Below are 26,532 nucleotides of genomic sequence, written 5' to 3' on the forward strand. Positions count from 1 at the left end.
TCCGCCTCCCGGGTTCACGCCATTCTCCTGCTTCAGCCTCCTGAGTAGCTGGGACTACAGGTGCCTGCCACCACGCCTGGCTAATTTTTTTGTATTTTTAGTAGAGACAGGGTTTCACCATGTTAGCCAGGATGGTTTAGATCTGACCTCGTGATCTGCCCGCCTTGGCCTCCAAAAGTGCTGGGATTACAGGCGTGAGCCACTGTGCCCGGCCTGATGGCTTCTTTATCTTTCCAGTATTCACAAACTGATTTTATATATAACTAATTCATATATTAGTTCGTGTTTTGTGAATTATGTTTTATGTTCTGTCTTTCCTCATTCATTTTTCTTTTTCATCTTCCCCCTCCAATGTTATACCATTTTGTATACATACTAGACATCCCATAAATACTTTTTGAAATGTTTATATACATATGTTGGAATGATTTCAATGCTCTTTAGAAGTATGATAATTTAAATCAAGAACAAAATAAGAATTTGCAACAAAAGAATAAAGATCCAGAAATATTCTCAGTACAGACTTCCTGTGTAACAATTCTACACCTAAATGTGTGATTGGAAATATATTCCCTCATATCACAAGGCTGTGCAGAAATAAAAGCCAAACAAAAGCAGACATATTTGTACACACACACACACAAACTCACACCTACCATAACAATACAGCAAGTTTTTGTGGGGAATTGACATAGATTTTCTAACAGTACCATTACTCAACCCTAGTTTGCCTTATTACTTCCTTTTCTCCATGTTCGCCTCTTAATTCTACAATATATAGTCACCTTCAACCAACGTCTTCCTTTTTTCTCTCTCAGCTAATGGCATTATCATCCAGACTATTAATTTGGACTTCTTTCTCTCCCCTTTCATTGATATTTCATGAATTGCCAACTACTCACTATTTCTCGCAATTTATCTACACTAGGTTTTCTTCCTCTCCATTTCCTCTACCATGATTAATTGGCTTCTTCACCACAATTACCATAAGGATTTCCTGGCTGTCCCTTTAGTAGTATGTTGGCCCCTCCTCCATGACACCCTCTGTTCAATGTATAGACCTAAGTTGTCTCTCTCTCTCTGTGAAAGCTTAATACTGAAAACAGGATATAACTCAAATTCCAATGGTAGTATTTTAATTCCCTTCCATTAAATTTTGTGCCATGATCCCTTTCTGCCCAGCCAGCTTACTCAACTCTGTGGCACCCCAACTGCCCCGAGAGTCCTTTCCTTTCCCAAAGTTTGCACTCATATACTCTCTGAACTTTTGCTCATCTGTTACTAACAAAATGGATCTTGAGTACCTAATTTGTGTCAGGTAATATACTGCTATTAAAAAAAATAATGCTAAGCCAAAGGGATGCAGATTCTATTCATAAGGAGCTTACAGGAGAAAACATAAAGTAATCAAATAAGCACACAAATGTATCTAATTTTCAATTATGTCATGTGGAATAATGCAGAAGTGTAAGGGAGACATGAGAAAGTGTGGAGGACCTGATCTAATTTGGGGGTTAGTGGTCGGTGAGTATTTTTCAAGAAGAAGAAGTGATATTTGATCTGAAATCTACAGGATATGATGAAAAGAACGGGAAGGCCAATAAAGGGTTGGTGGAAGAAGGTAGAGGACAGGATAAACATTCCAAACAGAAGAGAAGGCATGTGCCAAGGAAGCCCTGATGTGGACATGAGTATGGCTTTTTGGGGGAAAACTGAAGCCACGATGAAATATCATTCCACACCCACAATAAAAGGCTAAAATTATAAAGACTGATTTTACCAAGTGTAGGTGAGGCTATGATGCAATTGGAACTGTCATTTGTTGCTAGTGGGAATGAAAAATGGTACAGCCACTTTGGAAAACAGTTTGGAAGTTCTTTATGAAGTAAAACATATGACTTCCCTACAACCCAGCAATTCTACTTTTAGCTATCTTAGCTATCTATCCAAAAAAACTGAGTGCTGTGACCACAAAAAGAAAACTTGTATGAAAATTTCATAGAGATTTAGATTCCTCAAGAAATTAAAAATAAAATTTCCATATGATCCAGAAATATCACTTCCAGGTATATATCATCCAAAAAAACTGAAAATAGGATCTTAAAGTGTTATTTGCACATCCATGTTCACCACAGCATTCATTCACAATAGTCAAGAGGTGGAAGCAATCCAAGAGTCTATCAATGGATGAGTGGATAAAGAAAATGTGGCATATACATGCAATGGAATATTATTCAGCCTTAAAAAAGAAGGAAATGTCTTCCTGTGTTACCACATAGAGAAACCTTAAGGACATTACACTAAGTGAAGTAAGCCAGTAGAAAAAGACAAAAGTTGCATGGTTCCAATTATATGAAGTATCTGAAGTAGTCAAACTCTGAAACAGAAAGCAGAATGATGGTTGATAGGGGCTGGAAGGATGAGGGGGGAAGAGGAAGGAGCTGGTCAATGGCTACAAGGTTTCCATTTTGCAAGATCAAGTTCCAGAAACCTGTTGCACAACAATACACGTATAAACACTGCTGTACTGAACACTCAACATGGTTAAGATGGTAAGTTTTACATGTGTTTTTAAACCACAATAATAATTAATTGATCAGCTTTATTCATAATAGCCCTCAAAGTGTAAGCAAGCCAAACATCCATCCGCAGGTATATGGATAAACAAATTAGGGTGTATTAATACACTAGAGTAATGTACAATAATAAAAATGAAGAAACTTCTGATTGTCAATGGCATAAATAGATCTCAAAAACATGCTTAATGTGGTGAAATAAGTCAGATTAAAAAACACAGTACACATGCATGATTCCATTTAAATGAAATTCAAGAGCAGGCAAACATAATTGACGGTGTTAAAAGTAAAACAGTAGTTACCTCTGGAGGGAGTGGCACCGACTGGGAAGTGGCAGAAGCAAACTTTTTGGAGGTAATAAAAATGTTCTTGAACTTGTTCTGGGTGGTGTTTATATGAGTGTGGCATTGGTAAAAATCTTAGAATGTGTGCATGTTATTATATGTAAGACATACTTCCATTAAAAATTAATTAAGGTCATTGTTGGAAACCACATCAGAAAAGAAAGAGGAAGAATGTTAGAAGTAAGGCAGGAAATATAGGTATGAGTCTACTAATACAGATCTTATGGAGCCTATTGAAGATGATGATCTTTATGTTAATGGAAATGGAAAAGTATTGAAGGGTTTCAAGCAGAGGCATGACCAGATATGCTTTCCAGTTGTTTTGTTTTGTTTTTGTTTGCGGTGTATAAAATGGATTAGAAAGAAGGTAAAACTGGATATGAAAACCAGTAAGGAAAGTACTGTAAAAGTTTGGATGAGAGATGAAGATACTTTGGACTGAGTGTCAGCAGTAGAAGTTAAAAATATATATTTTTTCTCAAGTTATTGTCTTGTAAAGTAAGGGCTTCTTAAATTGTCTTGTCAAAGTAAAGACATCTTGAATGCCTTTTGTCCTATTTACTATGTGAAATCTACACATTCTTCCACCCTGATTCACTTCTCCCTGGTTCCCCAGTGATTTGTTCCCCAGTCCTTGACCTATAAGGTATTTTGTTTTGTTTTGCTTTTTTTTTTTCATTTTGCAGGATCCTATTTCAATCTTATCAAAGACTTGTCATTTATTATAGTTGATTGTTCATGTTTGTTTCTGTGGAAGGAAGCATAATAGTCCCCAAAGGTATCCATGTCCTAATCCTTGGAACGTGTGAATATGTTACCTTACATGGCAAAAGTGATTTTGTAGTTGTGATTAAAGTTAGGGGTGATAAGGTGGAGAAATTAATCCTAAATTATCCTGGTGAGTCTAATCTAATCATATGAGCCCTTAATAGCAGAAACCCTTTCTCAGCTGAAGGCAGAGAGAGATATGATGACTGAAGAAAGGTCAGATAGATGTGAAGTTGCTGGCTTTAAAGATGGAGGAAGGGGTCATGAGCCAAGGAATGAAGGCAACCTCCAGAAGATGGAAAAGGCAAGGAAACCAATTTTCCCCCAGAGCCTCCACAAATGAAGGCAGCCTTGCCAATACATTGCTTTTAGCTCAGTGAGACCTGGGTTAGTTAGACTTCCGACCGACAGAAACTTTGTGTTGTTTTAAGCCATTAAATTTGCAGTATTCTACTGCTGCTGTAAAAAAGTATGTGAACGTTTTGAGGAGTACAAGGCAGCTTTGTGATCCTGGCCCCTAACACTTTATCTGGCTCCTAGAAATAATCAGAAAGTGTTAAAGAGTGAATGAACTTGATATTTTCACATGTTCTTCTTCCTCATTCTGCTGGTTGGAGGATAGTCCTGATTGATTTAACCTATGAACAGCTAAAGGTATAGATGCCCAAGTATAGGCTCTATATTCTTATATTATAGATTACTGAATGATGGCCAATATATTAAAATAAGAAACAGGCCGGGCACGGTGGCTCACGCCTGTAATCCCAGCACTTTGGGAGGCAGAAGTGGGCTGATCATGAGGTCAGGAGATTGAGACCATCTGACTAACACGGTAAAACCCCATCTCTACCAAAAATACAAAAAATTTAGCTGGGCATGGTGGCACGTGCCTGTAGTCCCAGCTACTCGAGGGGCTGAGGCAAGAGAATTGCTTGAACCTGGGAGGTGGAGGTTGCAGTGAGCTGAGATCACGCCACTGCACTCTAGCCTGGGCGACAGAGTGAGACTCCATCTCAAAAAAAAAAGAAGGAGGAGGAGAAGGAGGAAGAAGAAGAAGAAGAAGAAGGAGAAGAAGGAGAAGAAGAAGAAGAGGAAGAAGAAGAACAAGAAGAACAAGAACAAGAAGAACAAGAAAAAGTGTAACAAATTGAGGAAAAAGAAAAATGATAGAAAAATAATAAAAATCAACCTTTATCAAGTTTTATCAAGTATTTACTACATGCCAGGTATTGTTTTAAGTTCTTGTGATGTGTTGTTTCATTTGATTCTCACAACTCTATGAAATTTTTCTCTCATTTTAAAGATGAGGAAAATTAAACTCAGAGAGATTAAGTAACTTGCCCTTGAGCAAACAACTGTGAAGTGTGGAGATTCTAGAGGCAAGCTCTACTCTTCCTCTGTAGTGGTAAGAGGATAGGATTGAAGGAGTGAAGAAAAAGACGAGATGGGAAGCTAAATTATGCATCTTATTTCATACATGTTTCTATTCAATTTTGTTTCTTTTTTCGAAGTAAACACTGTTTCATAAATAATACAGAACTGAACCCCAAAATACATAATTGGGCATTGGAGGATTAGAACATCCATAATGTTCTAAGTCAGACTTCACATGCACCTAAATACCACATGTTAGACACATTGGGAAAATAGAGATAAAATGATGGCCCTGGGAAGAGAAGGAAAGATAACTGAAGAGGGGGAAGATTGTTCTTTTTACCAGGAGCTTCCAAATATCACCTCAATTTTCAGCTAAGGCTTTGTTGACAATGGATGAAAATTAAAAACAAAATTTATATTGAAATGTTTGCCTGCTAATAGAGTTTGGATAAATGTTCCTGCCCAAATCTCATTTTGAAATATAATCCCCAGTGTTGGAGGTGGGGCCTCATGAGAGGTGTTTGGATCATGGAGGCAGATCCCTCATGAATGGCTTGCACCATCTCCATGGTGATAAGTAAGCTCTTGCTCTGAGCTCACATCGGATCTGGCTGTTTAAAAGTGTGTGGCGTCTTCCCCTCCACTCTCTCTCTTGTTTGCTTCTGCTTTTGCCATGTGATGTACCCGCTCCCCAATCACCTTCCTCCATGATTTTAAACTTCCTGAGGCCTTTTGAGAAGCCAAGCAGATGCCAGGAACTTGCTTCCTGAAAGGCCTGTGGAACTGTGAGCTAATTAAATCTCGTTTCTTTATAAATTACCCATTCTCAGCTATTTATATAATAGCAATGCAAGAACAGCCTAACGCACATACTTAGTTATCTAAGTTGTCTAAATAAGTTCTTAGTTACCTAAACAAGTGCTTAACATAATGGTATCATAGAATAAAATAAGAGGGGTGAATAATTTGTGCAACATTTAGCTTCTAGAAGCCTTTGGAGACACAATCCCATTGGATGGGCTATTTGAGGAAAATCATGTTTCTAAGTACATTAGATATGAATGTATATTTAATAATGGTCTATATTTCTATATAAATCTTAAGATTCAGGAAAATGGGGTTTTTGATGTCCTTGGAACTATTGATAAGCCATTCAAGGCTCAGGTAGATGATACTTGGATTTAGCTGATTATTACACTTTTATATTCACAAACTAGATAGTTACTCAAAAAACAAAGTGGTCAGACTTTGAATAATATGTTTTCTCATGTTTCTGTACTATCTAATGACATGAAACCATGACGTTCATGAGAAAGTTTGCCAAAAGTTGAAAGTTAAATGATTAAAGAGACAACTATTCTGGATTTTGTTTAAAAAAAATGTAACACGATTTACAGGTCAAAATGACAACTGCAAATCTAACTTTCAAGTTTGTTTGGTTTTTGTGTTAGTTAAAAAAACACACACACACACACACACAAAGTCACAAAGTCAGGCATTCTAGAGTGCAAATGTGCTCCTAAAAACCTAATAGTTGATCATCTTGAAGTCTTGATTGCCTTTCCAAATCTTTTCTTGATCTTCAGCAGAGCCTGAACTGGTATCCAAGAGTAAACCTGAGTACTGCACTGACCTTTCCAAAGTAGAAGCATTTTGAAACAGATATTCAACAAATGCAAACTACAATTGTTTAAAGGTACACATTCCTAGCAAACAGTAAGAAAACTTCTTGCTTCTAAGTAGTATATGCTATATGTGACTAGGCCTATATGTTTAATTTTCTTTGGCTATATAACTTAGATCCCTTCAAGATTTTTTGTATTGTTTTGTTTTGTTGACCCATCAATCATTTTTTTGATCAAGTCTTTTGCCCCCAGAAAATTATGTGTTATGTTTGAAAATTAACTATCCCCAAAATGAATTCCCACGTATCAGCCTTTTCCTAGTAATTTATTCTTCAAGACCCATCAATGTAGTTATAAAAATGAAATGACTATCTGCACTGTGTTGTCATCCCCTCCCCCATCCAAGAAAAATGAACAAAAAATACTTACAATGGTTCTTAGCCAGGAGCATTTTATCCCTTATTCACTAGTGGTAAATGAGTCAGATATGAGTTGGCCAGGAAAAGAGCTGCTTTACCCAAAATCTTAGTATGAAATGAGTCATCTCACTCCAAACACCAATATGTTCTCAAAAATAACTGGCAAGAATTTCCTATAAAAGGAATCTTGCCTTCACTCTTTTCCATCCATTTAGCTCTCTGATTTTTCTAATTTTTCAATTTCCTGTGTGCTTATAATATTGCATTCATAAGAAAAGCCCAGAAATGTTTCCGCCACTTTATCTCATTTTGAAAGTCATCTTTCCTGTATTGAGTAGGGGGACAATACTGATAGTATTCCCCTGAAAAGAGTAAATGCTCTGTGGCTTTTCAGAGCAATCTCTCTCTTTCTGTGTGTGTGTGTGTGTGTGTGTGTGTGTGTGTATCTGTCTGTCTGTATCTGAGGAAATTCATGCATGGTTCAATTGAAATGCAAGAGCCAGTTCTAGAAGAATTTTTCTTTTCCTCTGCTGAAAAAGGGAGTTCAGTTCAAAGCCATCAAAAATATTTCAAGCAAAACTGTTTTTCTTCCCACAAGAAAAATCAATCACAATAGATATAATCTGTCTAAAAGTGATAAACGAACATGAAACCAGGCTACACGCTTTGACTCTGCTTTCCTGCACATCAGAACATTCACATTCTCTCTCTGCCATCAGATGAAGCTTAAAACAAAAATCACTGTGGACTGAAGCCAAGGTTAAATCTCTATAGACTACCATGAGTCAAGCACACTATTTACCTGAGGATAAACAAGTTTGCCTACAGGGCCAATTCCTGCCAAACTGCTGAGATTTTTATATTACTTGAGGCTCATAACATCACTTATTATTGTTAATTATTCTAAGCTCTGCAATTTAACGGGCAAAAATATTTACAATTCATTTCACTCAGGTTGGAATTTAGCTTCGTTTTTCTATATTAAATTAATTCTAAAGAATAGCTATGCTCCTTTCATATCCAACACTAACAGATGTTAGTTTCCTCAGTTTTATGGCCCTCAGATGACAGACAACTAACTGTTTTTGGCCTTGGGAATAATTGCAACACCTTTGGATTATGAACTTGGTTCAGTTCTTAGCTGGCAACGGCAGGGGGTTAGTTCATATTATCAAAGATGTAAAGTAAGTTTTCCCTTATGCTCTAGATATTCATATAAAGATATCTTTCAATAGAGTAATACACAACTTTTCCCCCTTATTGCTAATCTGCCATTTAAGTGGTTATGGTAAGAGAAAATAATTGCATGAAAATAAAATCTCTTATTCATTTTATCTCCTGCTCTTGGCCAAAACAAGATGTTAAATCCATTAAACTCTGAGTATCTAGTAAAAGCAAGAAAGTAGAACTGTTCGTATTTGTGCATTCTTGGGAAAATTGCCAACCTGTGCACTAGTAGCAGGATCTGCGTAATTAATGGTGATGTTATTGACGGAGGGAGTCTGATTTCCTTCTCAGGAGCAATTTAAGAGTGCAAGCTGGCAAAGCTTTAGCAAAGCCTCACCTGATTTGTTTTTAAATTGAGGAAATGTGACCTTGAAGTCAGCCATAGAAATCACCAATATTTATGTATATTTGTGGTGGCTTTGGTAGACTTCAAAGAAATTCTGAATGTACCATTTTCTGTAGAACTGAATGATGAACACCAAATGCACAAACTGACAAACATTCCTTAAAAAGAGAACAAGTGAATCAAATCTTAGTTTAACTGTACTTTTTTCTCCAGAAATCTATATTCATAAGAAGATACATTAAAACCAATTCTGTCTTATCAGAAAATAAAATAAAATCAGCCCCAAGTTCACACAGTCCTTTACACACAGTCTCCTGTCTCCTTTGCAGGCAACTTCCACCTTTATCCAGTTGTTGGACCTCAAGGACAGCCACGTAAGGAGTGTGTATGTATTTTGGCTATCCAACGGTCTAGCATTATTTCCATCTTCTACTCTCCTCTTTCTCTTTGTTATATTGGCAATTTCAAAATGATTAGAGAAAGAAAAAGAACGTCTGGAAAAACAGAGATAACTAGGAAAAGGAGTTAAGCCCACAAGCAGCTCTTTCCATAACGATCTGCACTCAATTATCTGATAAGGCATGATTTTTCTCACCATCTATCTCATCCCCTCTATTTCTCTGTGAACTGCAACCACATGCTCTAGCTCTGCATTTCACATGAAGAATGAAGCAATGAATTCTTGATAGCCTAAAGCATGTGCTGTGGCATCTGTGGCTTTGGAGAGGACAGGTGGTGGAAGTAGAGGAGACAGGTGAAGGAAAGCCAGGAGGAAGATTCACAAATATCAACGATGAGCCTGGATATGACTGACCCGGATTATTCCCGTACGTTGGATTCATACCTGCTGTCTTCCTGAGCAAAGGGCTGTTCCACATCCACTGTTAGGGAGGCCAGGGCAGAAACGGTCTCTGTCTCCTCTTGCAACTGAGCACCAGCCAGAGCACAGCCCCTTGGCACAGCCACCATCCTTACTGACTTCCAATACTTGCCTAGGAAAAACATCCATCATACTTTATAAGAATTGTAATTACAGCAGTAATAATCAGAATACTCACATAAGTCCAACTCAGAGCAGTTGTTAAGTCAAAATTCCCCATGTTATACACAGTTGTAATTTGGTTTCTTAACTGTTATGATTAGGTCTTTTTCTCAATCTAAGAATGCCAAGTTGTGAAGTGCCCATATTCCCAAGCTGAGTCTCCCCCTTGCTTACACAGCGATAAAGTGAGGAATAATCCATGGCCTACTGAACTCACCCTCAGACTGACAGCTGTCTCTGCAACTAAGTAAGCAAACTCCTGGCTTCACGCTCCCTGGGAAACCCACAAGAGACCAGGAGGCAGCACTCTTACAGAGAAAATGAATGGAATCGTACTGTTAAACATTGCTACTTGAATCATTAACTTTAAGAAAATGAAGTTGGAATATTAAAGAAAAAGAAAAGCCCAGAAATGCCAGCATGAATTGAATGGCAACTTTGCCAGAACAATCAGGTTTGTTAGTCCTGGATGTTCTTTCTTTCTCAACCTCAGGGTGTGTACTAGAACAATAATTGATTTAAAACTTTAATATATGTACTGGCTGATGTTGGAGCCCATCCATATGTCATACTGATGTTTCTTTTTTTGAGGCAGGAAAGGAGAAAGAGAGGAAAATAGAAGGTCATTTCATGAGAACATGCCAATGGGATACATATGAAAGAGCACAGTTAATGGCTTTCTTGCAGCCCTTAGGCTATTTTTTTGTGAAATGATGAGTGGCCCCAAAGCAAAGCAAGAGAATCTCCCTAGGTGCTGACATGACTCACCAGGTTAGTAACTATCTCTGCAGCCTGACTAGTTGGCAAGAACTTTGGTATGCAGTGTTTGCTTACTTCTTAGAAAAAAAGCCTTGTTTGAGTGGAAAAGGCGAATGGATGAACGCTGGGTTGGGCAGTAAGATAACAGGGTTCTGGACCCAGCACTGCCATCCCAATGACGTTAGTGAGGCTTCGCAGGACTTTATTTCTGTCTCTGAAATAGGGAGATGCCTCAAATCTCCTGCAGCTCTAACATTTTATGATTGGCTTTTACTTCTTACTGTTTCATAGAGGAACAGATGTCACATTAGGAGAGGATTCTAAGTCTCCCCATCTGTTCCCCATGCCAACAAGACCATCTGACATAGATGTCCATTACTATTTAACTTGCTGTGATCCCTTATTCTGACCAAAGTCTGAGAATCATAAAGCTTTTAATTTGAACCAAACAATAACAATTCTGTCAATGAATCCAAAAACTAACATTTTGTAGAAGCTAAGGCTTTTCCACATGTTTAGGACACAAAGATGCTTCCCTAACACCAAGAAATGCATGGTCCAGTTGAGACAGCCCTGTTAGTTAAGAATTACAATTCTGTGTGTAAAATGCCCATGCTGACCTTGAACGGGAATAAGTAGAACATGTGTTTAAAACGATGGGAAAGTATGGGAAGACTCGCCAGGAAAAATAACACTTGACTGAGTATTTGAAAGATCATTAGAAATTAGAGTGCAAATGTGCTCCTAAAAACCTAATAGTTGATCATCCTGATGTCTTGATTGCCTTTCTGAATCTTTTCTTGATCTTCAGCAGAGTGGGATGGTGGTCACGGGATATCCCTGGAAGGGGAAACAGCACATACAAGTATACAGAGACTGGAGTCTCTGTGTTTTACTGGGTGACCGTCAACTGCTGGGAATGACTAGAACATAGGAAGAGTCTGGAGTGGGATGGATGAGACTGCAATGGTAGGCAAGGGCTAATTAATACACACTCTTGAATGACAGACCGATGATCCTGGACTTCAACCTGAGGATGATCAGGGGGCATTTTAAGCAGACAAGGTATAGAATCAGGCTTATGTTTTTAAAAGATCCCTTTGGAGAGATTATGGGTGATGGATTGGAAGGTGATAACAGTGGTGGCAGGAAGACGAATTTCACATCTTGGCAAAAGTCCAAGTGGGAAACCATGATGTCTAATCCAAAAGGAAGTAACAGAATCGAAACGAGAAGATGCTAAGAGAGATTTGGGAGGTTGAAAATGTATCTTTGGCCTACCCTACATCTCTCAACTTTGAAAGTTATCTCTGAATTGACAGTTCCATTTCCAGGGCCTAGTTTCACTAGATCACAATGCCAAATACTATCCAGCTCTAATATTTCATGATTGGCCTTTCTTTATCTTACTGTTTCACAAAGGAACAGATGTCACATTAGGGGAGGAAATTCAGTCTCACCACCCACTTTCCATGTCAACAAGACCTTTTGACATAGGTGTCCACTACTATTAAACTTACTTTCAAGTTAATGTTATTGTAGTATTACCCAAGTTGAAAATTCCGTATACCATCTATAAGTACGTATATCGTAATGAGTTACACAAAATATTATTAAACATTATTTTAGCAGATGACATTTACAAAGCTAGTGATGCCTTATGACATCCTTTTCTTGTTTTCTATGGCGGCTAACATGGGGACTCTGACAAACACACTACATGTGGCTAGTAGCTTATGGGTCAAATTATAAAGACTATAGGAAAGACAAACTAGCATTATTGAGAACAAAATATGTGCCAAGACTGTGCTAGGTGTTTCTTCATTTATAATTTGTAATTTTATTTAACTCTGGTGACAACTATTTAGGCAATGTCAGGTAGTGTTTTTGAAGATCACATGGCTAATAGGCAGAGGAGCTAAAATCCTTACTCAGCACTAATTTTAAATTGCCTCTTCCTCTGCACTCTGCTGTCCTTCACCCACCTTCCAGTAGACATAAAAATACCAAAAAGCTCAATTATAAAATTCTCAGCTTAAAAGAATTATGCATATTGCAAATTACTTACTAAAGAAATAATCTTTGGAAATGATACGTTACCCTTGTACTTTAGATATGTGATTCAGTTGACCCACATTTTATTGACTTTATGGTATTTGGACAGTGTGAGACAATCATGTTGAAACTAGTTCATTCTACGCTTAATTTCTCATAAAATTGCACTATTGCAAGTACCTTTTACCAGGTAAATTATTGAGGCTATCATAAAACTGGATACAGGGCTAATTGAAGAGTATGAATAAGAACCTCATCAAAGGCCAGATGTGGTGGCTCATGCCTGTAATCCCAGCACTTTGGGAGGCTGAGGGGGGTGGATCACTTGAGGTCAGGAATTTGAGACCAGCCTGGCCAACATGGTGAAACCCTGTCTCTACTAAAAATACAAAAAATATCCAGGCGTGGTGGTGCATGCCTATAATCCTGGCTACTCGGGAGCCTGAGGCAGGAGAATCCTTTGAACCCGGGAGGCCGAGTTTGCAGTGAGCTAAGATTGTGCCACTGCATTCCAGACTGGGTGACAGGGCAAGACTCCATCTCAAAAAAAAAAAAAAAAGAAGCTCATCGAAAATTGAGCTAACTAAAAGTATTTCCAGATTGGAGATCCCACACTAATCCGGGAGAAGTCACTGGATCACAATGGAGCACAATTTCCACATTTATAAATAATAGTGGTAGGCTTAATGATATGAAAGTTTTATTCCTGCTCTCATTCTCACTTATTGTGGTCCTTCTGATCTCATGTTACATATCAATCTTGGATGTTACAATAAATTTGCTATGGCAGAAAACCTTTTCTTTTCTATGAGCCTATGAACTCTTGAAGAGGTCAGCAAACATTCTTTGCACATAATATGCACATCTAGAATAAGCAAGTGCTTTAATCTTCAAGTATTGGGTCTTATTTCTCAAGAGGAGAGGTCTAGGCCGCAAACAAACATCTTTACTTCCATAACACAATCAGGACAGAAGGTATGCATGGTTAAGAGCAATTTTTAAGAAGAATGACTGACAATGATCCTTTAGATTTTGGCCCATATGTATGTCAGTACGAGGAAGGATTTAAAATACTTGAGACCTTTTTGGATAAAATTTAATGTGTATAAAATATCCTGCTGAGTTAAGATTAAATATTAGAAGTTTGGCTTTTATCCACATGTATGAGTTTCGTGACTCAGAAATAACCCAAAACTCTAAATTCTATTTGGCCTCTGGCAAAGTCTATAAAAACAAGGGAAATATTCTACATTAATAATGCATTTATAGACTACTATCTCTATTCATAGAGGAGAATAATTGAAATGGAAGTGGGTACAGCACTGTCTGTGCAATATGTAGACAATTCAAACCCCATAATTTATGGGTTATATTTTCATGTGATGTGTAGGGTCTTTTCTTCTGTTACAGAAACGGATGTGCAAGAAAGTCGTATCTATTGGCATAGGAATAACATCACCATTATCACATATTAGAAATGAGCCAAGGTTGACTGCTAGGGTTTTCAGGAGCTGTTATTCGTAAAGTCAAATATTAGTAATGAGCCACAACTGGGTTGCTTTCCTATGGCTATGCAACTGGCAAAAGAGAAGAGTTTTCCATTAAAATTGGACATGCACACTCCCTCTTCAGTCATATCCTCTATCCTTACTGCATTTTTCCCACTATGTAAATCTTCCCACTTTTCAGCACTTTTTAAGGACTATCCAGCCTTCACCATTCTGTATTTTTATCTGGCAAAAGTAACATGAATAATGAATCTACAATAAAGATAAAAAGTAGAGAATGGAATGTAGAGAGTCAAGAGTTAGAGGTGAGGGCCATAGATGGGGTTTCACTGGGTCACACAAGACCCAGGAGAGGGCATCCTGCAGGTACTCTGTAAACGGACTTCAGTATAAACCAGATTGTTCTTAGAAATGGACAATTTGGAAAAATAGGCAGTTGTTGACTCAGGAAAATCTGTGTTACACAAGTCACCTATCTACCGAAAGTTTTCTCAATTCAAATCCCTTTGCTACTTTGAAAACTTCCTGACCCCAGAAATCCCCCATTCCATCATCATTTTGGAGCCTTAGAGCTGTCACTCCTCAAATTTGCTTTTTTTACCTTCTTTCCATTTGAATGATGTTGCCTTTCATCTTTACACACCGGGTTCTCATAGGAAAAGAAGCTGCTGCTAATCTTAACCTCTTGCTATCTCCTTCAACCACAGAGATTATCAACACCTGGGCCTTACAAGGAGCCTAGGTCTATGGATTTTCTAAAACTTCTTAATACATTCGTAAGATAAATTTTTCAGCTAAACAGAGAACTTTGGCATGATCCAAAACATTGTTTAAATGCAAAAATAAAGACACATTGAAAATTGGTGCATAAATTGAGTGACCAGGTAATTTTTCATCTAAATTGGGGCTATTTTGAGGCTAAATGGGGATAAAAATAAAAATTATATGTTTTGGAAATATTTGTTGGCCAAGAAATTATTTTTATCAGTTGGCCTATAAAATAGTCCTATTCAAAATTTATTGTTACAACTAAAATTCATTTCAAAAAATAAAAATTGCATAATTCATGTTTGTCAAAGCATGGCTACTAGCTTCTTCTTTATATTGATTATCTGAACCTTAGAAAATAACATAAGCAGAATTATTATTCCTGCTGAATATCACATATGTTAATCAGTTTTGTAGCTCTATCACTCACTGATACAATATACTGACATTCTTATGAAAAATGTATTTTTTGTTTCAATGGGGTCTAAATACTTCAGCCTTTTTGATAGAATTGCGTATAATCTTGAAAACGTAATTGTATGGTTAATAAGTTTGAAATTTTTGGCATCTTTAATTTATCCTTCTCAAGATACTGCAATATTTTTCATTGAGAAATAGTCTCTACAACTATGGTGCTACCTGGTAAACTCAGAACAATTTCTGCTAAAAGCAGAATATTTTCACTTTTAATTTTTAAAATACTGAAATGAGTAACTATTTTATTCCAAATGTCTCATGGTTACTGTCTTTTATCTCCCTTTAGCATACTCCACTTTGGCAAACATTTTATGTAACACAAACAAGTTAAATGTCAAAAAGTTTTTGTTGTTTTTGACTCTTCAAAATTTTACCAAATTTAGATACTGCTATGTCTTCAACTTCACTATTTTTCTTCGTCTGTACTGCATAATCTGCCATTAATCCAGCCAAATTGAGGACTTTTAAAAATATCAAATGTTGTATGTTTTGTCTCTAAAATGTCAATTTGCATGGTTTTTATCTTTTTAATTTATCTCTTCATTATGTTTACACTTTCTGCTTCATATTGGAAGTACATTTTTAACGTTCTGAGTCAGTTTCTGTTTACTGATTTGCTTTGTGATCCCTTTCCTAGGTTTTTGCATGCCTAGTAATTTTCATTTGGATCTTGACATTGGTAATTTGAACATTTTTTGGCTATTGGATTTTGCCATATTATTTGAGAGAGTATTGGACTTTGTTTTAGCATGAAGTTAAGTTACTCACAATTAGCAAAATACTTTTGAGGCTCACTTGTACACTGTGTTAGGATGGCTAAAATGTAGCCTTTAGTGTAAGGCTAATTTAGTCCTATAACTAAGATGATACCATTTTGATGTCTCTGTGTGATGCCTTGTGTATTATAAGATCTCTCCACTCTGGCTAATGCAAACTATTCCCAGTTCTGTGAACTCCTTGAATTGTTTAACCTACTACTTTTTGTTGGGTTATTTCCTCAGCTTTATGGAGTTTCACCTCATATATGTAAAGAAAATTATTCAAATGAAACATTAAGGAAACTCCTGTACATGCAGCACTCTGTGTGCACACGCGCGCGTGCGTGTGTGTGTGTGTGTGGCAACTTCATCTCCAATATTTTGCCTCACAAATTCTAGCCACTTTATCCTCCTTTATTTAGAGGATAAAGTGATTCTCTTTTTTTTTTTTTTTTTTTTTTGAGAGGGAGTCTCGCTCTGTCGCCCAGGCTGGAGTGCAGTGGAGAGATCTCGGCTCACTGCAAGCTCCGCCTCCCGGGTTCACGCCATTCTCCTGGCTCAGCCTCCTGCATAGCTGGGACTACAGTCGCCCGCCACCACGCCCAGCTAATTTTTTGTATTTTTAGTAGAGACGGGGTTTCACCCTGTTAGCCAGGATGGTATCGATCTCCTGACCTCGTGATCTGCCCGCCTTGGCCTCCCAAAGTGCTGGGATTACAGGCTTGAGCCACTGCGCCCAGTGATAAACTGATTCTGTAACTTTAATGGCTTTATTCTCAACTCAGTAATACCATTGGACCCTATTTGGGTTATTCTTCTCTATGCTGCAGCCTGGAAACTTCCTCTAGTCAGTTACCCCTGGAATCTGTGGTACTCATTTTGTTTCTTCATTGCCTGTAGGCCAATGTCTGAGAGACAGTGTTCCATATATGTATGGAACATTAGATATCTTTTTATCTCTATCTGTATCATATATCTCTCTATCTCTATCTGTATATAGTTTTCTCTTGTTTCTGATCAAAGGGCAACTTTGATAGCAGTTACTCTTTCATACATGGGGTTAGAGGTCCACTTATTGAATATTTTTGATTTCCAACTAATTGGAAAAATATAAAAATTCAGAAAGCTAATTTGCAAAATAGTTCAATATTACTATAGATGTTCAAACATTACTAAAGTATGGTTGATAAGGGGAAGCTAAGAGAGAAATTTTGAACTGTCTTGCTGAAGTTTCTTTTTTCTTTCTTTCTTTTTTTTTTTTAGGCGGAGTTTTGCTCTTGTTGCTCAGGCTGGAGTGCAATGGCGCGATCTCGGCTCACTGCATCCTCCGCCTCCCGGGTTCAAGTGATTCTCTTGCCTCAGCCTCCCGAGTAGCTGGGATTACAGGCATATGCCACCATGCCTGGCTAATTTTGTATTTTTAGTAGAGACGGGGTTTCTCCAAGTTGGTCAGGCTGGTCTCAAACTCCCAACCCCAGGTGATCCACCCGCCTCGGCCTCCGAAAGTGCTGGGATTACAGGCATGAGCCACTGTGCCCAGCCTGAAGTTTCTTTTTTGTTTTTAACTGTCCTCATCTGTCACATATCTAAAACAGTGTATTTTATTTACCCTATGTTTATGTAAAGAGTTTTAAAATTTTGACAGTAGGTTAGATTTTCATTGGTAGAATATCAAGCTTGTTTAGGTTTTTAAGAGATTGTTATTAAATGTCATTAACTTTATAATTAAATCTTATTATTAAGTTATTTATAAACATTGTGTGCTCCATAAGTAATGCTAAGTACATTCCTGCTCTATAAGATGTTGTGTTCCACCAAAATTTAAATTTGTATATCAATGCAAAACCAAATGATTTTATTATCAGTGTTACACTGTTACCAAAATTTATAACAAATAGCTTTCACAATAATGCCCTGCTTTTTTTGGGGGGCAACTTTATTTACAAGAGTTTTGCTTTGATTCCATAAATTGAATGAAAAATAAAGAAGAAATATTAGAATTTAGTGATTTTTCTGTTTGAAGCAATTAAGGACACTGTATCATTAGCAAGAAATTATACTAATGGAGTCAAGAGGAATTATTACCTCACTCCTGAACTTTTAAAAGTAATACTAGAAACTGAAAATCGATTTACAAAATTTTTAATCATAGTCATTTTATCTAAATAAAAAGTAATGCTTCATAGAATGTTACATAAATGCACCCTCTGCAACTGCACTTCTTAAATTGTTCCTTTTGGTTTTAGTTTTTATTTTTGTTTTGTTTTGGTCAATAATAACTAAATTTTAAAGTTTTAACTGCTGCTTCTTTAACAGCATTGTGTCTTCAGTGTTTGTCTGTGATTTTGCTCTGTCCTCCTGACGAATAATGAATATTGACAAACATTTTGTTCAAGTTACATATTCATTATCAACTCGCTTGGGAGACAGAAGTAGAGCACTGATTTTTAAAATTCTCATTCACACTTGTTTGTGAGCTCATTTCAGCCAATAATGTTGATAGCAAAATTAAAATATGTAACAAAACATAAAACAAATATATACATAGTGAAGTTGCAATGTATAATAATTGACAAAATCTCTGTAGCAAAAGTATTGAGAGTGTAAATGCTGTATGGAAGGCTGGTCCTTTCCATTTCCTGAACATATTTTATTCACACCTAACTGCTGATTTCTCGAATTTTTCCCTAACTCTGTCTTCTTTTTGGTTTGTTTGTTTTTTGAGTCGGAGTCTCGCTCTGTCACCCAGGCTGGAGCGCGGTGGTGCAATCTCCATTCATGGTAACCTCTGCCTCCCGGGTTCAAGCAATTCTCCTGCCTCAGCCTCATGAGTAGCTGGGATTACAGGTGCGCACCACCATGCCCAGCTAATTTTTGTATTTTTTAGTAGAGACAGGGTTCATCATGGTGGCAGGCTGGTCTTGAACACCTGACCTCATGATCTGCCCGCCACGGCCTCACAAAGTGCTAGGATTACAGGCGTGAGCCACCGGCTCCCGGCCCCTAACTCTATCTTCTAACAGCTTGGTAGCTTCATGCATGTCACAAGCTACAGCACTGACTACAGCACCCATGACTGGTGTGCCAAGTGGCAGCAATGTTGAGAATTTCTTCCTTTACCTCCCAGATCAGAAATTTAGACGTCATTTACAACTGGTATCCATGAGGACCCTGCACGCTTTTCTTAAAAGGGAAGCACTAGTTAAATCAGAAAAGGACCTGGAAAAGAGAGATGGGTTATCAATTGTATTTTGTATAGATTTAACCATGTGTTCAAAGTAAAAATTATATTTACTTTCCACGCATTTCTCATACAACCAGACGAAACAATGATAGAAGCTAAAGCAAAGTATAGGTGTAACACATCCATCCTTACTCACTTAATAAAACTATAGATAATAATACTTCATTCAGAATGAAAAATCGGAAACAAACGGTATCTGGATGAGATGTTGAGACTACAGACATAAACCAAGACCGTCTGTGGCAGACAAGAAAGAACTGTCATTGTAGCAGCCACTGTCAGGGCCTCATCCACATGTCCCGCCCCTTACTAATTGAGTGCACACAACCTCATTTCCATTCGCCAGAACCAGCATGTCTTTTCAGGACAGTTTTCAGTGCCCCTGGAGAGTTTTTGCTCTATGATTGGCCAGAAATGTCAGGGTAATAGTGTCCCCCAGGAGCAGTATTCAGGCAATAACTGTTTGGAGTTGGAGCATAAATTTCTCTGCTCCCTCGCAGCTCACATGAAATAACTCTGAGCTATGTGTTTTACATCAGCTCTCAGAATTTCCCCAGAGGAATTAAACTCTAGATACCTACAAGGATACTTGAGCAAATGACACTTCATTTCTTTTCTTGTCACACTTCACTATTCCTCTTCCTTTTCTCCCTATGCCTGCACCTGCAAATAAATTACTTGTACATGACTCCTTGTGTATCAGGATCTGTTTCTGGTAGAAGCCAAACCAAGATAATCTCCCAACATGTAACAGATGTAAGGAAAACTTGGTAGGAATTGTTCCTTTCATACATCTCAAGCGTCCTCTTTGTCAATGTTTTGATATATTCAAGCCCTGAGACACATATTACTAAAATGCTTTGAATGTTGCATTAGAAACCAATCTTTTTTTGAAAATTAACTTTTATTGAGTAATAAGCTATCCCATGTCCTGGAAATAATGGTGCCAACATGAATAGTGAATTATCTCCCTGTACATAGACAAACATGGATATTCCGGTTTTCTTAGCAAGCATGAAGCCAGATTAAGGGGTATTAGATGAAATGAATACTCATCTTCTGGGAAAGAGTCAGTCTCTTGGATATGGAGCTGTGAGTACATTAATCAGAAGCTATTTATGAATAAACTGCAAAGCTAATTTGTTAACTCACCAAAGAAGTATAGCTTTTATAAGGGCTATACTATTACTGTCAGGATGACCAGTCCATTTTATCTCAATTTCCCTACAAAGGAAACCAAATTGTATTCAAAGGATTGTTTCTATCACTCCGTGATATGGTTAGGCTTTGTGCCGCCACACAAATCTTATCTTGAATTGTAATCCTCATAATCCCCACGTGTTGAAGGAGAGACCTGGTGGGAGGTGATTGAATCATGGCGGTGCTGTCCCCCATGCTGTTCTCACGGTAGTCAGTGAGTTCTCAGGAGATCTGATGGTTTTATGTGTCTGACAGTTCCTCCGCCACACATTTGCTCTCTCTCACCTGCCACCATGTAAGATATGTCTCTTTCCCTTCCATCATGATTATAAGTTTCCTGAGGCCTTCCCAGCCCTATGGAACTCTGAGTCAATTAAATCTCTTTTCTTTATAAATTGCCCAGTGTTGGGCAGTTGTTTAAAACAATGTGAGAATGGAGTAATATACTCTTACTTTTCGATTTTATTACCTACCAAGCATTCTGATATTGGAAATGCAGGAATATGGATACTTTCATAGATCTTACAGGTTGCCATTAATCAAATGATCATGCTCTACGAGTACATGTCTCACACTGAAATAAGCTACTGAAATGAAGGTACTGCATTCTATGAAATTTGAAAAAAAATCTGATCTTAATTGATAATCAGAAGGTGTATATCTGATCAAGGGACAATTAAGCTGAGATATGAACTATGTATAGGAGTTAAGTAGTCAAAGAGAATAATAGCAGGAAAAAAATATATGAAGGTCTTGAGGAAGGTGGAAAAATAGCACACTAAAAGAACTGAAAGAAGGTAAGTTGGGTCAAGAGTAGAAAGCAGTAGAATGGTAATTGGCCCATTTAGATTTGGTAATTATGTCTCTAAGAGGTCAAACTGCTATACATCATGACAATCTCTTGAAGACCTGCATTGGGGAAATCTCTGGAAGACCAGCGTTAGGGAAAGTTGTTTGTCGTATATATCCAGGGTTCAGATTTTCTTAGATGGGTAAAGTTGAAGGGCAGGATTGCTGGTAAGGTAGATTGAAAGGTAGAAGGGCAAATGAATGTTATAATTTTAATGCTGAATGGAAAAAGAAGTGAAGACAGGAAAGGGCAATGAATGAGGAGAAATGAGGAATTAAAAACTAGACAATGAAACAGTGCCTTAGGTGTGCAAGTCAACAATTTATGGCATATGGGTACAATAGCCTGATATATCCATCCCATCAGAGATATGCTTGCTAGTGTTGCTTTAGGATTCACCTTTTTTAGGTCTGCTAAGACAGTAACGGATGGTTTCCTTTCTCACTCTTTATCCATAGGAGTTTATGTCTTTAGAAAAAAAGAAAACTCTATTATTGTTTTAGTGGGTTTCCATGAAGAAGTGAAAATAAATAAATATTCTTTATCTATTATCAGTATTTGAAAGTAATCCTCCTTCTCCATTTTAACTCCACAAATAAGTCTTATTATTCTGATATATCTCATTTCTGCCGACTCTCCCTAGTGCCTTATGTTATTGTGCATTGGATTTTATTCATTTATTTAAATATGTATGTATTGATGTATTTGAGTTCATATTTTCTTGGGCTTGATCTCTGCATATATTGAGGGTCTAAATTAGAAATACATTCCTCCAGGAAGGAATTTTACTGGCTTCCTCCAGAACCCAGGAGTGGACAAAGATCAAAACTCTTTAGTATCTATCAAATTCATATCCCTTTGATGCAGATCTTAAGATTTCTTCTGCATTATAGCACTGATGCCATTATTTGCTTCAGAGATATTTCCCTTTTTTGTGTTACTTACTGCTCCTTATTAAATTTCAGCTTATGCTTTTTCCGCTCTCTTATTTGCTGACATTCTAGCGAGCCCAATAATGTATTACAATAGATTGTTTTAATGTACGCAGACTCTATTACATTTTAGGAGACGCCCGTTATAGTGTCTATACCTGGGAAGAGGAAATCTGGTAGAACTCTGTTCTCATTTTTGAAATGGAGTGGGAACAGGAAGGTCACATAGATGCTTTAATAGAAAGAAAGTGGGCTTTGACATCACAGTAAGACCAGGATTAAAATCTTAGTTTTACTGCTTACCAGTAGGAAGAACTTAAACAAGCTACCTAAACTTAATAAGTCTCAAGTTATTCAAACAAAATGAGGAAAGAACTGTGTATTGCAGAATTATGTGAGGACTAGAGATAATATATGTAAATACTTAGGAAACGATCTTCCCTTAAACCTGATTTTCTTCTAGTATGTCCTATTCTCAGTGAATGGTATCATGGTATCATGTGTGTGTGTGAGATTGATCTGGGTGCTAACACCTGAGTATGTGATCACAAACTATTCCTACTCTTTCATAATCCACAAAGAGTTTTCAGTCCTAGAAGCATGCATAGTTTTATTTTCTTGGTTTAATTAGTTTTCCCTTGGTAGATGTGTGAGTGAAAAAAAAATTGCAGATGCAGTTGGAATAAAAAATACCCCCCAAAATTGTGTCTCGTAGCAGATGGCAGATTTTTCTTTTTTATTCTGATACATTCTACTATTAGGGCACCACCAACACAACAACCAGACTTTCAACATTTGAAGAAAATGGTTAATTAGAAGTTCAAAATCAACTTTCACAAAGCCATGTGTACAAGTCTGACCTGGCTGTGATACAAGCGAGGGTTGGCAGGGTTAATAGCGGGAAAATGCCTAATGCTGCTTTTCTTCAATGAGGGTCTGCCTGGCCCAGGACTCTAACGTCAAGACCTCTGTCTAAAGCCAAAGAATATATGACAAATAGCAGCTCACACCTGACAACAGTCAGGGCTTTAAACTCAACAGGGCAGGGATTTGAAATTCTGCCAATCCTTGCATTTTTTTCTGATTAGATGTATTTTACAAGTTTATAATGGGCTCAAAAGTGGACGCACAGCTCCATGGCTCCTTGTAATTTGGCACTGAGCTTCCAGAACTGACTGTGGCTAAATCTCAATTAGCCAGAACTTCCCAAATTCCTAATTTGAACTTAACTTAAATTTTGTCTAAATATGTCACTTTGGGAAGAAATGGGAAAAACTCTACACAAAAATTGCAAAAGGAATGAACTTATTTGTGACGTAGTGTAACTTAGAGGCCGAGAGGGAAGACTGGATCTAGACTGCTTGGTTTATGATCTTGCTTTCGCCCACTCATTAGCTGTGTAACCTTGGGGAATACAATGAACCTTGATGTGCCTCAGTTTACTTTACTATAAAATGGGAATGAAAATAGTCACTACTTTACAGGGTAGAGAAGATTAAACAAATTAATTTTTAATAGTACCTCACACACTGTAAGCACTCAATATTATTACATTATTTTATTATTTGCTAACATCTTACAGGTTTTGTATTGTGTAAATAATTTCATCCAATCTTCCTCCGTAACTTCAATACAGTGAAAATGTATATTCCGGAGGATACTGCCTTCTCCCCGAATCGTTAAGACTTTCGATCAGCAAAGTGTCTTTTTCTTAAGTCTAATATTTTTCATTTCCTTTCAAATCTTTTCTTTCTTCACAATTTCCTATCGTGGGAGCTGATCACCACCATCATCTTAGTTTTCCAAGCCAGAAAACCCAGACATTATTAATCCTCTCCCTGTCAGTTAATTACCATATTATACCAATTCTACTTCTGAATTAAACTGCTCACATCTGACAATAAGCACTGCTAATCTCCTGTCTTCAGAGCAAGCACTGTGATCTTTTGATTTGCAGGCTTTATCATGCTTCTTCCCTGCTTGAAATAAAACCTCAAATGACTATGAGCTAAAAGCTCCTTTCCAATATTGGGAATACCTTCTTGTCCTTCTCCCCTGGATCTCAATAGGATGGAAATGGAAGACAAAGGAGAAGAGACATACGAAAAAAATCAAAATGAAATAGATGGGGACAAAAAGAAAGAAGAAAAACTGAGTTTGAGTTAGAATTTTGGTGTGCAGTCAAGAAGCTAGTAAAGTCTGTGAGATAATTTATGCAGCACACGTTGCAATCTGGAGAAACAACACTTTTAGTTGTGTACATAGCCCCATGAAGTCAAAACATTGGATAACATCCCCCCTGCCAACAAGAGATATATACAAATTCCTTTCAGCTTAGAAACAATTTGGATTTTCTCCTGGATTATCTGATGTAAACGCCCCTTCTCCTTGGACTGGGGTAGGTAGAGGATATTATAATGATGGGAGAGGATGGTATTTCAGATAAAAGAAGACAATGGTTGTTATCTTTACGGTAACATTACATAAAATACCGTCTTATTTTACTTTTATAGCCTTTTCCTTCAATTCATAACCAGTTCTCTTAATCGCCAAGAAAACTAGGTACCACATATTTTGATTATTCATTCTAATACATTGACAGTGTTTATTTAGTATTTTATTTTACCAATGAGTTATCTCCCATTGGAAATATAATAAAAAGTAAAATCAACAAAATCAGCATTCCTTTGTTCTTTTCTAGTATCAGTTGTTACTTCTGACTAGTTCCCAGAACTATAGATATAATAATAATATTAGTAATAATAATAGGAAGAGGAGGAAGAATAAGAGTAAAGAATAAGAATAACATAGGGGAAGAGGAGGAGAAGCAAGACGTCATTCACTCAAAAACACATATACAAAACATAAATCAAGCACAGTTCTGACAAGGAGTAGGTGTCAAATATACTTGCCTCTCATCTCCCAGGGAAAATCTGATTTCATTCTTATTACTCTAGAATGTGTGAGAGTGTGCTCTGTGCATTGCTGGTATGGAACCGTGGAGATAACTGATTATGCTTTAGTCAATTACATAGTTACTTGTAACATTCCCCTGCAACAAAGGAAATCATGTCCATTTTCAAATTGTCCTCAAAAGTTGGATAAATTCTGAGGATTATAAATTCACTTCTCATTGCCCTAAATAATACTCTGTGTGTGTGTGTGTGTGTGTGTGTGTGTTTAAAACAATAGAGGATTAGTTATACTCACAAATTTTATATACAAGAAACATGGAAATTTCTCCTCTATTTATGTAGAACACATTTGACAAGAACATACGGTGAAATTGCAGGTACTGTCCATTCCTCATTCTTGCTTTTGCCACCATTTTGCCTTGGTTGGCATAATAAGAAATTCTAAAAAGACCTCAATTCACTAAATAAGGAATAATCCGTAGAGTGGGGAAAACTGAAATGGGGCAGGCAGAAAATTCCTACTGTTCTTTTAGGATTCTTCTGCCTATTTGCCACTTTGTTGTCACAGTAGCACCAACTTAGAAAAGCAATTCTAGTGATGTGCCATGTCATTCCTGGTGAATTTCGTCAAACAAGTGGCTTGCTCATTGTCACATGGTTGTTGAGTGCAGGAGAAGATTACAATGGAATTCGTATCATTTTAAAGTCTCCTACACTGGTGTTTTTCAACTTATCAGAGGCAAACCACTGCAGGGTTGCAGCAAAATTGTGAAAGAATCCTCAAACCCTTGTGCATATATATGTTTCCTTGATCCACAAAACAAAAGATGCTATGATTATGATTATTATCATTCAAGAAGTCTACAAAATTGGTTGACACTTAAAAGGAATGCTTTTCTCACTAAGAAATTTAAATAAATAAAAGGAAACTATGGCTCTATACTTGTTCTCATATTTTGGGGTTTCACAGATTAATATCAATATCATTCATTATTTGTTTTTAGAACTTAAAGTGATAGTCTTTCAAACTAAATAAATTTACTTTTATGGAAAACTCACTTCACGGTTCCTCCCCTCCCAAATCTGTGAAAAAGTTACAATGGGCCAGCACTGGTATAAAGAGTGGTGTTTTAGAACCCTGGCACCCACCATGCCATGCAGAAAAGTGAAAGAATTCAACGGTGCATGGACACTGTAAATCACTAGGGTGGGTTTCAGGAAAGGAAACATCCATATGAGAGTTCTTTATCTCACTCTGTGCTGACTCGTTACTGGCATCACTTGTTGATTATTACAGCAAGTTAGCCAAGTGCTAGATCCAGCTCTGAGAATTGTCACCCCA

The 26,532-nt window shown here is 37.2% G+C and overlaps 1 protein-coding gene across 4 annotated transcripts in view; it reads right to left on the reverse strand.

Annotated features, from left to right (window-relative positions):
* HDAC9 (histone deacetylase 9) overlaps positions 1–26,532 on the reverse strand; it is a 911,013-nt gene that overhangs the window by 4,697 nt on the left and 879,784 nt on the right. For all 4 annotated transcript variants that reach the window (XM_054496835.2, XM_063667493.1, XM_063667495.1 and 1 more), the window contains exon 25: positions 9,527–9,674. In XM_054496835.2, coding sequence (XP_054352810.1) covers positions 9,527–9,674 — 148 coding nt within the window. The remainder of the gene's footprint in view (positions 1–9,526; positions 9,675–26,532) is intronic.

This window comes from Pongo pygmaeus, chromosome 6, assembly GCF_028885625.2.
Source record: "Pongo pygmaeus isolate AG05252 chromosome 6, NHGRI_mPonPyg2-v2.0_pri, whole genome shotgun sequence".
NCBI classification, from domain to species: domain Eukaryota; kingdom Metazoa; phylum Chordata; class Mammalia; order Primates; family Hominidae; genus Pongo; species Pongo pygmaeus.